The 13,788-nt window shown below is 34.8% G+C and overlaps 1 protein-coding gene across 10 annotated transcripts in view; it reads left to right on the forward strand.

The window, feature by feature from the left end:
* CPEB3 (cytoplasmic polyadenylation element binding protein 3) overlaps nucleotides 1–13,788 on the forward strand; it is a 93,656-nt gene that overhangs the window by 44,158 nt on the left and 35,710 nt on the right. For 9 of the 10 annotated variants that reach the window (XM_074590531.1, XM_074590525.1, XM_074590526.1 and 6 more), the window contains exon 4: nucleotides 676–732. The exons of the other annotated variant lie outside the window; for it this stretch is intronic. In XM_074590531.1, coding sequence (XP_074446632.1) covers nucleotides 676–732 — 57 coding nt within the window. The remainder of the gene's footprint in view (nucleotides 1–675; nucleotides 733–13,788) is intronic. 10 annotated transcript variants of the gene reach the window in all.

Consider the following 13,788-nt stretch of genomic DNA (forward strand, 5'->3'; position numbering starts at 1 on the left):
AATCTCATATGAGAAAATTGGTACTATTTTGCATCTCTCTAGCTTCCTGGAAAACTGGCACCAGCAGAGATCACTTGAATTTCATGGTGAAGCTTCTGTATATGATGGTCCCATAATAATATGTGACAAGAATAAATGTTTTCCAAAGTACATATGAATGTACTTCATAAGAACAACACTCACTCCAACCCACTATCTATCTCAAATAGTAAGCAATAGCAGATTCTTAGGGAAGAATACAAAAACAGGGTGAGCAGCACTCTGTTTCCAATGATCTGTTAACTTGAGAGCTTCTGGTGTCACGGGTAGTATGGAAAATAGTGATTTATTTTTACCAATTGAGTGGAGTTTTTGTAATGTTGTATTTGTTATTTAAACTGCAGCAAGGCTGAAATTTGAGGCCTTATTTTGAAAGGGTAAACGCAATACTTTCCTAGTACAAAGCAAAGGGATGTATTCAAAAATAATTATTTCATTGTTTATTTTGTGATTTTCAGTATTTTAAGCACATAACACTAAAGGTACTACAGTGTTAAATGTGTATTCTTGGGAAGTTTTCTTCAGTAGATGGAAGATTCAGCTACCCTGACTGTTCATCCCCTTTACCTATTTTTCATATTTATGAATTCAGTTTTGAAATAAAAACATTAAAAATAGCTTTTATTTACATTGCAGGGCGTATGGGAATAAACTTCCATCATCCAGGAACAGACAATATCATGGCTCTTAATAGTAAGTAGTTAATACCTAGTGACTAATGTCGTCATGTAGAATATTATTTCTTACATTTACTGTGTACGTAGCTGTACAGTCAGACATAAATATGTGTAATAATATTTGCATAGAAATTTATGTGCACTATCTTAAAATACTTTTCATAAATCAATTATCTCTGATTTATTGGTAGAATTGGTGATTCTTTATATTAGCTCTATAATAGCTTTATTTATTCCACTGGAACAAATAAAGCCTGCTTATAGCTAACATTGCAAAACAATCTCTGTTGTTTCCTCTTTTGTGGGGGTGTGTGTTAAATCCGTAACTTCAATTTCTGATACGTCTCAAGACATATTTCTTCTTGTTGGGATGAGTTGTTACAAGTTTTGCGTACAATTACATTGACTGATGGAGTTTACTTTGTTGGTTTCCGTAAAACATTACTATGTAGACGGGACTGGAGAGAATATTTGGACATCTGAAAGATGAGGAAAAAGCATGGGGCTGAACTTCACTGAGAAATTATTGCATTTGGTTGTGTTGGCAAATAAAAATAAATCAATAAAAAAACCCAACCAATCATGAACATATGCATATGCATTAAAAAACCTGCAAAAATGCATCTGTAAGCTCTAGAGACGGCCTTGTATCATGTCGTGGGGGGGTGGGGTGTTAGGCACCACCAGCATAACCTAGAACTGAGCTATTCAAATCAAAGCATAGTTTTTGTCTCTAATCCTAAGAAACAGTAACTATTTTGAAGCCTTTGGTTTTGCTTACAATGTTGTATTAGAGGTGTTAGGGTTAGTTTACTAACTTCTCTAAAATTTTTTGCCTTTGCACTGTCTATATAAATTATATTGTGTGTAGTTGAAAACTGCAGTTTTTTGTGTAGTACCAAAGAGAATTAAAAAATAATTTATAAACGTGAAGAGCTGAAAATTTGTAACAGACAAGGTGCAAGGGTTTCAGCATTTGACTTTAAATGCCAGCTTTATAACCCATTAAACTTTGCTTGCGCTTCTTTTCTTAGTTTTACACTGCTAATGGTGAGGTGATATTTAGCAAAGTTCCTGTTGTTATAGTTAGCATATATGCCTCATTTTCTTATGGGCACATGAAATTATGAGAAATGAAGTCATTAACTGGGAGAAATGCTCCCTTTAATTAAATATTTTACTAAAAGAGGAAGCTGTTCACGTGGATGTAGGTGTGTGTAAATAAGTTGTGCACAGTACAGTCTGCTGCTATTTGACATGAATTCTGGTCTCAGAATGTGTTTGTTGTTCCAACATGGGCATTTCAATAAGCTGATTGCCATAGTAATCAGATGGGAGATTATGTTTGAATTTTGAGTTACTTTTAAAAATTTGACAGTTTCTATGGAATATATAGCAGTATTTCTTACAGAGTCTTATAGAGATTTTTAAAAGATGGGAATGAAAAACTGATACAAAAAGCTATACTATATACTGTACTATATCAAATCAGGGTTGTTTCATTTTGTGACAACTCACTTCTATCCTAAGTGGGTGAATATTTTCTGTTCCAATTTCTGTCATTGCTAGATAAACTTTAAAAAGTTGCCTTTTTAATGGAAGTAATATTTAAGAAAATATTTTTTCTTCTGTGTCTAATTCCTCTGAAATTCTTACAGCAGCTATATAATGTAATTGTTTATAAAAAATAATTATTAAAATAGTCCTGGTGTATGGCTAAAATATTAGTATAGCTAACTGAGGGACCTAAATGAAATACATTTATGTATTTATAGTATTTTAAATATTATGGGTTTATTGAAATATTAACTGTTTACAGACTTACAAAAATGTGGAATCATAAATATGCAATTTATGTGAAATTGTAGTGATTGTTCTTTTGAGTTAAATTCAGCGCAAATCCAAAGTCTGGATAAGTTTCCATATATTTTCCTTCTCCTGCATCTCTTCTCCCTCCCATTCTTTGCTAGGTAAGGCCACACCATTTTTGGCCATTACTAAGAGCCCAGAAGCTAGAATCATTGAACTGTGAAACCTGTTGGTTTTTGCTCTTAAATCTTTGAAGAGCTGAGAATAAAAGCAAGTATCCAAGTATATAAACTTAAAAATTCCTGTGATTTACGTCCTCTTTTGTATGCAGCTAAAACTGAGAAATTTAGAACTATATCATTCCCATGTGATCCATTACCTTTGCCATGGGGAAATATACTAAGGAAAGTTAGTCCAAGAAGAAATGTTCTTTCCTCTGCTGGAATGGTTGTGGTTTGGGTTTAAAAAAAATAAAATACATAAAATAAAAAAATTCTCAAATGATATATTTCATTGCAGTAATTTTTGGAACAATTTGGAGAATTTATATAGCTTCTTTAAATCATAATACTTGTAATATCTATGTATAATTTCTATGAAACCAAACACTGTCTGCTGAATCTGCAAATCCAACCTTCACATTCTATTTATAGTTATTGCTACATAAGCATTTTTCTCTTGTCTTGTGAAGACACAGTAATAATCTTTAAGATTTATTACTCAGATCTCAATTTCTCACTAATAGTGTATGCAATCTTTTGAAGCTGGAAGACAACATAGGCTCATGCCAAAAGCAATGCATAACTTTCCTTCATGCATTGTAGGGAGGAGGGAAGTTTTCTGAGGGGTGCTTGTCTCTTTAGCTCCTTCTCATCCTTTATGGCAACGCTTTCTACTGTACTTCAGCTGATATTCTTATTTATTGATTACAGCCTTTTGAAACTAGGGATTTTCCTGACTGACTGTCTTGAGCTAGTGTCTGTAAATGTTGAAGAGGGTGGTTTGGTTTGAGGGAAGGCGTTACTTGCTTAGTTTAGCAGAGCTTAGTGTAGAGCATACTACCACCATTTTGTTTATCATTGTGCAAAGCTGTAAATCATCATCATCTCAAAGCACTGAATTCTGAAATAATAAAATTAGTGAGTTAGAAGGGGTTACTTTTAAATGCATAATTATTATGAATCTCTTCTTGTCATTAATGGCATTATGCTTGTGTACATAGGCAAACTGTTGCACATGTATATAAGCATGTTTATATTGTAGAGGCACTTGAACTTCTCTGTCAGAATTAGGGTCCTACTGTTCAAATTCAAAGAGATCCAAGCATAATCCTAAAGAGAATTTAAACAAAAGGACGATGCAAATATTTAGATTTGAAGCATTATGCAAAGGGAAAAAGCTATAGCTTTTGTTTTTACTAGGTCTAATTGAAATTTCTCTAATTGAAATAGTGTTTTTAATCAAGTAGTGACATCAGTTTACTTTTTAATAATGTCATTCATACTGAGCTAAACAGTAGAACAATTTTTATAAACTTTCATCTACAGCACCTTATTAAATACAATTGAGACTGTAATTTCTAGAGGAAATGTGACATAAATTTAATTATTGATTATTTATGTCAATTCATGTATGAACTTGAAGAGAAACCATCTATTGATCATAATTTTAGTATATGTTTGCAATACTAATTAAAAGCTATGTTTACAGTAGTAAGAAAAACCTGAAAAAAAAATTAATTTGCTTTGCCAAAGTTAACTCAAAGTTGTCCGCTATCCCTTTCACTTGCTAGTATTCACTCCTATTTGCTTCTGTCCGGGAGATGTTGGATTTCCATTCAGTTAATACGTGCTCCTTTTTAGTTAGGTATATAAATAGGACTTAAATGATCAGCATGGATACATAGTCACTTACATGCTAGGTGGTGAGCTCTCTTTAATGCTTCTTGTGAACTCCAGAAAGCTAATCATGAGCTTTAGTGGGAAAGAAGTTTAGAAGGTGAAAAAGGGAGCCAGGGAATAAATGAGGGGGTGTGATCTTTCTAAGGGAGCACGGAACTGTATTGCTGGGATCCCAAACGAACTTCTGTAAAAAGAGTTTACACTAAAGGTAGTTAAACCAAGAAATGAGAAAAACCCATTTGTGAAATGATAGAATTTTGTATTTCCTAAAGCTCCTCTGTACAGTGACTTTTCACTGTTGTTGGGCTTCAAATGTTCCATCTGCTTCTAATGTTCATTCTTGTCTCATATGAAAATGTGTCATCTGTGAGGTCTGGTACTGTTTGCTCTCCATCTGACTGTCTTTTCTTCTTTTCATTAGTGTCATTTAGTTCTATTTGTTCTGAATAAAATAATTTGAAAAATACATTAAGGCAAGGGTTTGAGGCACCTTTTTATATGTTTGTGTAGAGATTTTGGTCTTGTTTCATTAATATAGATAATAATTATGTGGGGATGTTGTCATGCCATGACAGAAAATGTAACAGCAGCAAAACAATTTAATTTTTTGTTTTCATGCTTCTATTCGTTTTTAAATTGCCTTGTCTCCGTAAGAGCTATTGTACTTGGCTCTTTGTATATTCTAATGTATTGTTTTCAAACACATACAGTGTTTAGATATAACCAAGTTGCTGAAATAGCATTTTATATTTAAATTTTTTGCCAATATTGTTGGTATACCTTGAAATGAACCACTCTGAATAGAACATTTATTGAATTATTTTTTGTCTTGCAAAATCTTGGGCTGGCAGTTTAATAGCTAATAAAAGCTTGGGTTTTGTAGTGATAATATTCTGGGAAAATGTGAAGCTAAATTTTGAGAGGCATCAATCTCTTCTAATAGTTTGGTACCTGGCTATAGGAATTTGCTGAGCTCTTTAGCCCAATTGCCAACTTGGGTTACTAATGTATTACTAGCTAATTAACATATAAGGAATAATATAAAGGAATAAAAGACACAGAGCTAAAAAGGTTTGCAAAACTAGACCTGCTTTAAATGTGAAGAGATCAGAGTTTATTTAACTGGAGGGAAAAAATGAATGATGTAAAATGTGACGTAGCAAAGGCAGCAGGGTTCATAAGGGTCCCAGAACGTGCGAACTGTCACTTTATACATTAACCTTGTTAAGTTTTGCAGAACAAGCTGTACAAACAGTTAGTATTGATGGTGCCTTGGGGGCTGTGAGGAGGGCTAGCTGATATCTCAAATATACCTATACCTGTTTAATTAGAAAAAAAAAAAAGGGGGGGTGGGGAGGAAGACAGGGGAGCAATAAAACATGCTTTTTCTTCTTTCTTCCTTTCAATTTTTTTATATTAGCATCTGCACTTTCTGAGATCTGACTTGGCTGTTACTGAAGGCAGTATCTTTTATCAACGACTGCTGAAGTCTCTTTCTAGCAAAGGAAGATTTCTTAAATTTTCTTCCTTTTAATCCAACTTTGTAGTGCTCTACTACCTTCTTGGTGTTTTGTTTTTCCCCCACCACTTTTCCTGCCTCATAACATCACCAATGTGCTTTCCTTTCATCTATGTGATCCTCTTTATTGTGGGTGCGTGCCATCTGTTTTCTGTGGAATTTTAAGAACAAGATTTGCTAAGCTATTCCACAAGCATTATATATGATGGTAGAAGAGATGAGACTGCAGTCCAGAATTAGGCCTGGTAGATTGAAAGCAATATGAAGGAAGTTCCTATCAGCCTGGGTGTTAGAAATACGAGTTTTATCATTAATCTATTATTTAAGCTAAAACAAGGAAATGAAAATAGATAAGCCTTCCCTCCTGGACAGATGCTTGGCTGCTCAATATGACTAAGGAAGGAAGACCTAAGCTGTTTAAACAATAGTTTTGAGCATCAAATGCAGTTCACGTGTTTGACCACGTGTTTGAGGTCCACTGTGTGGGCCTTAACTGCATACAGCTTGCATGGAGATTCTATTTTTCTGATGATGGGATTCAATTATATATGTATGTCGGCATATGTTATCAGGAAGATTGTTGTAACGCTTGCATTACCAGCATTGGAAAAAAGTGAACCAGAAGGGACTGTTGAGGCTAGCACCACCAAATTATCGCAGGGCCCATCTGCACATACAGCCCATCTATCAGTGGAAATTGAGAACCACCTTTTGAACCACTCTTAGATGAGCAGTAATTCATCTCAATCCCCAAACCCAACTTATTTGTAATATATGTTTTCTTTCAAAGACTTCTTTAAAAAGACTGCAGGATTGAAGTTGTTGGTTTTTTTTCTGAACAGCTTTACTAGCCATGGAAAAAAGGGGAAGAGCGAGCATTATTTTCTTAAACAAGCTGTTCTGTTGCATTGCTTATCATGAAGAATAACCCCTCAAATCTCAACTATTGAAACATGCTGAAGTAAAAATAATTGCAAATGCTATCGCTGAAAAAGTGGGGTGAGAGATCTGCAAATAACAGATTAATATATATATATAGAAAACTTTCTTTGGAAGCAAATAGATTTCTGTGCACGTAAAGCTCGGTGCAAACATACCTATGGCAAGGAACCCAAAAGCTGATATAGTGAACCAAGTTTAATTCCTTATTCTCTTAAATGTAATTCTTATTTTTTCCCCACACTCTTACACACATGGTTTACTGAGTTTTATCATGTCACGTTTGTTTATCAGCTTGCTTTTTATCTAGATAAAATTGTTATTCAAGAAATAGTATGTGAACAGGAAATTCATGCTGGTTCAAATATTAGCCTTGTCTTTGTATGCAAAGTGTTCTTGTTAACCTTGACTCCTATTTTAATTAGTAAAAATGTTGCATGTATTATAAACTACATTTATGTGCATATAATTTTTTTACATTGATTGCTACAAATTGTTACTCAAACTGCTTCCACTTTAGCTACTGCTTTTCATAGACCTACAACTGTATGAAAATCCCCTTTTTAATTAAAATGTTTCTTCCCTAGCTCTTACTCAGTGATTTTTATATATTTTTTTTTCCACATTTTGACAGTTCGTTAGATAACCTTGACCATTCAGACAGAGTAGCATGGACTGACAGGTGATCAAAGAGAAAACTTTTAATTTGTCTTGCTGGAATTGCAACTATGATTTTTCCACATGGGTAATTTGAGACAGGTTGGTGAATGGTTAGATACTTTTAAAATCATAAACATGTAAATAAACTTTTTCTATGTATATGATAGCAAATGAATTGACTGAAATTAACAAAGTCAAGAATGTTTCCCAAAGGAACTTTGAATATGTGTCCCAAAGTTTAAAAGTCTAGTACTTTACAAAGATACAATATTCATATGCCTCATCTCAGAATTTTATTATGACCCAAAGGGAATCTTCGAATCAGTTGATAGAAACTCTGACTGTGTTGCATGCACTTCCTGCATCTGTGGTTCTTACCATACACGCACAAATGCTCGATCTCAGTCTCTGTATTTTAATGACATAAAAATAGAGTTCCTAGATTATTCTGTTCATTTGCTTTTTGTTACTTTAGCAAAACGAGTTCTTCAAGGTGTATGCTACAGAGATATTGTTATAGCAAGCATACATTACATAATTATACTTGATTCTATCACCTTCTCTCAGTTCATTAATTAATTTTTACTGGCATTGGAATTCACTTGTGAACTTACAGATCTCTAAGAACTTCAGAGACCCGCTATTCAAAAGGAAAAACTTGACATATTTTCCTTTCTGATTTTAGAGAATTATTGGACAGCTCAGTGTCCTAAAGCAAGTATTGTTCTGAACTGCTGACTGCTTCAAGATTACAAATGAGTTTTCCAAGTTAGAAATAAGATTCTGGTACCTTATAAATCAAGGAGGTTCCCAGTCTTGTCAAATAAACTTTCCTTTAGCCCTTCTAGCTCCAAAATTTCAAATCTGTAAATGCTCACTCTTTCTTTTTTTGGTAGAGATAATGCTATTTTAAGTCAATTTAAGAAGCGTCTAAGCATGCCTTGAAATGTGTGTCTTTGATATTGTGGACACATTATTGCATGAACAACATAAGTACCAACAGTGAAGAAAGAATGTTTTTAAAAATCTCAAGATACTTTCTATTACGTCTTCTGTAAAACATGTTAATACAAATAAATGGTGTCGCTTATTTCTGTATTTGAAATTACCCGATGAGATTCACTTTTAGCTATGATACGGAAAGAATGTAGATCTACTTTTTTGGAGCTGATGTTTAATGGATTCACAAATTTATGATTACCTTGAAATGCTAACTGTTTGATCTATATACAATGTGCAGATCCAATCCCATAGTATAATAAAGCAATGGAAAAAAAAAATCTTACAGAGATCACATGTCAGTAACTTGTAAGTCGCTGTCTTAGTTGGCAGATAAGATCTCATGGCTTAGACATTTTAGTTCATCTAAAATAAAGAAAAAAATTTAACGGGTGTGCCTAACCAGTAAAAAATATTTTCATGGTCCAACATAGTTTAATAACATTACAATAAATGTGTTTTCAGTTTCTTAATTTTACAGAGTTCTTCCAGTAAGGAGTATCATGCAGTCTTCAGGCTCTAGCACAAATGAATCCTGTCCATACCTCTGCTGAAATGTCTGAAGAGGGTCTTTCACACCTTGTCAGCTTTATGTTGCTGTTAGAATCTGGTTTAAAAGACAAGTCAACAAATTAATTTGGCGATATTAACTCCTATATGAACATACTGGAAGTACCTCAGTTTTACTTATAGACTTAAGTCTATCAGATTTTTAATAAGGTTTATGCATTTGAAAAGGTTCTCCAGAAAGTTCTCTCTCACAAGTTATTAATTAAACCATAATGAAACTGCTGAAAGCTTTTGATCTGCTTAATGTAGGTGAACAATACTCAAGTTTCTACACAGAACATTTTCTTGATGGTAGTGATAGTAACATGTTGAATAAATATCAGCATGTAATTGATTGGCTTAGTTAAAAAAATATGTTTTAAGAAGGTGATTGTGTTTCAGTCAAGCTTGTTAATTGTTCTACTGACTTTCTCCCTTGTGTAGCTAGCTGTCTTACCAGGGGAACTTTTCCCAACAGTTTCTGATCCATAAAAATCGAACCCTTAACTAGAGATTAAGCTGTTAGAGTGGATACTCATTGTTTCACATGACTAATGTCTGTTGTCTCCAGGAGATGAAGCAAGGTGTTTTTTTTCGCAAGTGTTTCTTAACTTCAAAGGTTTCGTTCACAGGGATATTGAACTATAAGTTATTATTACGCCTTCTTGTACTTACGTATTGTGTCAGCATTTAATTGAATCATGTCAGATGATACACGTTTCTAGGCTGAGCTTTTGTGTACTCATCACTGATACCTATTTTTCCCAAGTGCCACTGATTTTTATTTTCTGTTGTCTTGTAACTGAAGTGTATTGTGAACAGTGTGTACTACAAGCCTTATATGAGTATAGCCAGACCAGTTACAGGTGTGATTTGAGACCAGAACAGTAAACCAGTACAAGCCCTAAAGCATGCATAGTTGTTTTGTGGAAAAGTGTTCTCACAGCCTTCCTACGGAATAATCCTATTCCATAGGAATAAATTAAACCAGTCACAGCACATAACTCTGGGGTTTTAAACTTTTACTCTTTGTAGCCTTGGGTAGAGCTTGTGAGGCTGATAATCAGTTTCACTGTTCTATTTCAATTTTCGCTGTCACTTTTGGAAGCTTAATTTTTTTTTATTTTTCAGTTAGCTATGCTTTACCTTATTTTGTATTATCAAAATAGCTAACTATTAGAATACAATTTTCTCTGGATCTCATAATTTTTCCTTCTCATAGTCTGTCTCTACTGTGACTGTATTGAGTTCACACGAGATGAAAGAAGTCTAAGTGCTTCAATTTGGGGAGGAGAAGGCTGAAGGTGAATGAGATGGAGCCTTAGAAAAATCACAGGGGAATGCAGGATTGCTGTTTACCATGTTCTACAGAGCTAGAACTAACGGGGCAATTGGTGAAACTTCCAGCAGATCAATTTAAAACCCACAAAAGGAAGTGCTTCTGTAGTTTACTTCTGGAACTTGCTGCCACAGGAATTTGTGGAAGCAGATAGTATCAGCAGGTTTGAAAAAGCATTAGACAAATTCTTAACAAAAGGCCTTTATGCAGATATTAGAAGTAGGTGAGAGTGAGCCTCCTAATGTGTTTCATCCAAAGACTATGAATGCTAAGGTAATACAAGAGAGACATACCACTGATAGTGGCCACTCTAACATGCCCTTTCTAGTGCCACTATTGAAGACTGATTACTTATCTACGCGTCGGGATAATTCATTGGTCTCACCCAGCAGGGCATTGCATATGAGCTCTCATAGGTGTTCTAGCTAAGCTAGGTGGTTTATGTCTACATTTTAACATATGTTAAGTATAAGTTTATAAGAATATGCTTTAGTCAAAGTCCTTTCTTTTCTGTAGGTCTTCACTTGGTTTCATCTCTTTCAAATAAATTGCAGAACACCTGCCGTACTAATAATAATTCTCAGAAATCGTTTGTGCAATTCTGGTATTTATTTGCATGGTTTGCTTTTATCACACAAATTACACAATGTCCCTTTTTGTGTTGGAACCTTCCAACACAAACAACAGGGCAAACCCAAACTTATTCCCAGCCGAAGTAGTGAGCAGAAGAATGAAGGTGGTTTACTTGTTGGTCTACAGTAAGCAATGTTTTGTTGCTTGATTGTGTTCTTGGTTCTTAGGATGTATGTTAACTGAGCAAGAGTAACTTTAAACAGCAGAGTAACTTCCCTTATCCACGTAACTTTCCTTTCTCTTGCCAACTTGTCACACTGGATGTTTTTGTCCTCTGCCTTTCCAGGACCATAGGCAAGGGTTGTTAGGTCACTCCTTCCTTCTGAATCCTCAAGGGCTGTCTTGCGTGCTTCTGTGTGGCATGCAGCTATGCTCATCTCATAAACCACGTATCTCAAGACTTTTGTGGCTCTTCATATAATTTTGCAAGTGCGTTCTTATGCCAGCAGCAGACCCCTTCTCCCTTGACTGCCAGAGAGATATCTATAAAATTCAATCCTTTAAAGTTATTTTTCATCAGTTTCATATAGCTTTCTTTGAGATGCAATTAAAATTTAAGCATTTCAGTTGTTTTGATTTATTGCAACAATGGGTAATCTTAGCTGCAGGCTTTTGGGAATTCTAATAGCATTAGCACTAAATTTACTTGATTGCATTGCAAGATTTGGGGTTTGGGGAGTTCGTTTTGCTTGTTTGTTAAAAGCTCAGAGTTCTGTTCTTCGAGATACAGTTTCAAGTTTGTAAAAATGCACTCAGCTTCTGTGATGAGGTGAGTTAATAGTTTCAGGAGAGTTATCAGGAGGTAAAAGCATGTATTGTTCCTTTGTATTTGAGTAACATGCAATTTGGGACGTAGTGGTTATGTAACTGTCAACCTGTCAGAGAAAGCCAGTTGCAAAGGGCTGGAGAAACAGGGACACGGTGGGGATCGTGCTGGCAGTTGCACAACTGGTCAGTGCCTGCTTACAACAATTTCACATTTTACATGGAAAAATGCACTCATCCCTTCTTCGAGCAGCTGTGTTTTCATTAATGGTGTAATGCTCTATGAGGTACCTAGGAAAGAATCGCTTGCGTGTTGAATTTTGAAACCTTTCAGGAGGTGGTTTTCTGTGCAAAATGGCGTTCATATTTGGCACCAAAACCAGTATATGGGAGTGGCTTCATCAGTGGGTACAATTTTGGGAACAGATTTTTGGAAACTCCCAGTTTCTTTTCTTTTATCTTCCATTGGAATTGCCCAAGAGAGAAAGTAACTTCAGATATATAACACAGGCAATTTAATTGCTTGTAATAGTACAATAATCTTCTTATTGGCTTCCAAATGTCTTCATTCAAGACTAAATTGTTTATTTTCTAAAATATTTACTCAAACTGGATGTATTATGAAATTTACCTGATGAACCTTCTATTAAGTCTGTTGTGCTCTGAACTTTGACTTATGAACAAGATGCATACTTTTTATTAACTTGTCTCAAATGATAGATTCTTATTTTGCATCCTGTGTAAACAACATAATAAAGTGTGTGTTGACATTCTTAAGTTGGTGTGCCGAATAAATGTCAGCTTGCTGGAAAATGGAACATTTTAATGTAACATTTTAATATAAACACTGGATAAAATTGAGTTTATTTTCAAATTATATATGTGTGTCCGTATATAAAATCAACAGTAGCGAAACTTCACCTTCTTTGAGTGTTTAAATGTGATGCAATGTTTTTAAATCAGCAAATGCTGAGTAGGCTGACTGTCTTCCTGTGTAAGTGGATTGCACTATTTTCCCCCTAGAATTTACAGGTAATTGTAAATACACCTTCAGTAAAACTTTTTTATGGATATCAAGATTATCTGTGAGCTCATATATAAGATGAAAGTAATATCATGCAGTGCAGTATAACACAGAAGTGTTATGATATATGAATGGCAATAGGTTATTCTAATATTTACAGAAGTCCTTGGCAGATTTCTCCCATCACGTACTGCTATCTTATTCAGAGCCTAAATGTTTACACTAAGCGTATAAAGTTTTATTTTCTTAAAAAGACACACAGAAGTCTTTTTCATCTCATACTAAAGCAATGCTTCTTTATTTTAGATTGGTAGCATTCTGTTTGAGAAGCATCTTTCAAATAAATTAACTCTCAAAACATGTTGATAGATATACCTTCATACATGCTTATTTTTTGGTGTATGTGCGTTCAGCAAGACAAGGACTTACTACCTGAGGTCTGACAGTGGTTCTTTGCTATCATAATAAGTAATATGGCTTCAGCAGTAACTCAAAGGAGGAGGATTAATTTTGTTCTTGCTGGAAAGCCAACTCTTGTATTAATTCTCCCTATCACTTGCTGTGCAAGAAGCAGTGCCTGTTTCGGGGCTTACCAACTACATCACTGTGGCTGAATAGCTGTTCATACAAACAGCTTCTACTGTCTTTATGTTAAACATAAATTGTGAAACGGTTCTTTATCATAGCCCTTGACATTTTTTAATCCCCCAACAACTCACATAGTTGCGCTTCTGTGGCCTCATTGATAGTGGGAGAAAAAGACATTAGGTGTATGGTGTCTGAGACTGTTTCTTCAGGGCTTGAGGCAGAAGAGAGGTTACTAGTGCCTGTGCTGAATGAGGTTCAGCCTTGCTCTGAGTAGCCCCTGCGGCCACTCAGAGGTGACAGCCAGGGGACCAGTCAGCAGATGAGTAGTTAACTAGCAGATGAGTCTT

Source organism: Larus michahellis, chromosome 6 (assembly GCF_964199755.1).
Source record: "Larus michahellis chromosome 6, bLarMic1.1, whole genome shotgun sequence".
NCBI lineage: Eukaryota > Metazoa > Chordata > Aves > Charadriiformes > Laridae > Larus > Larus michahellis.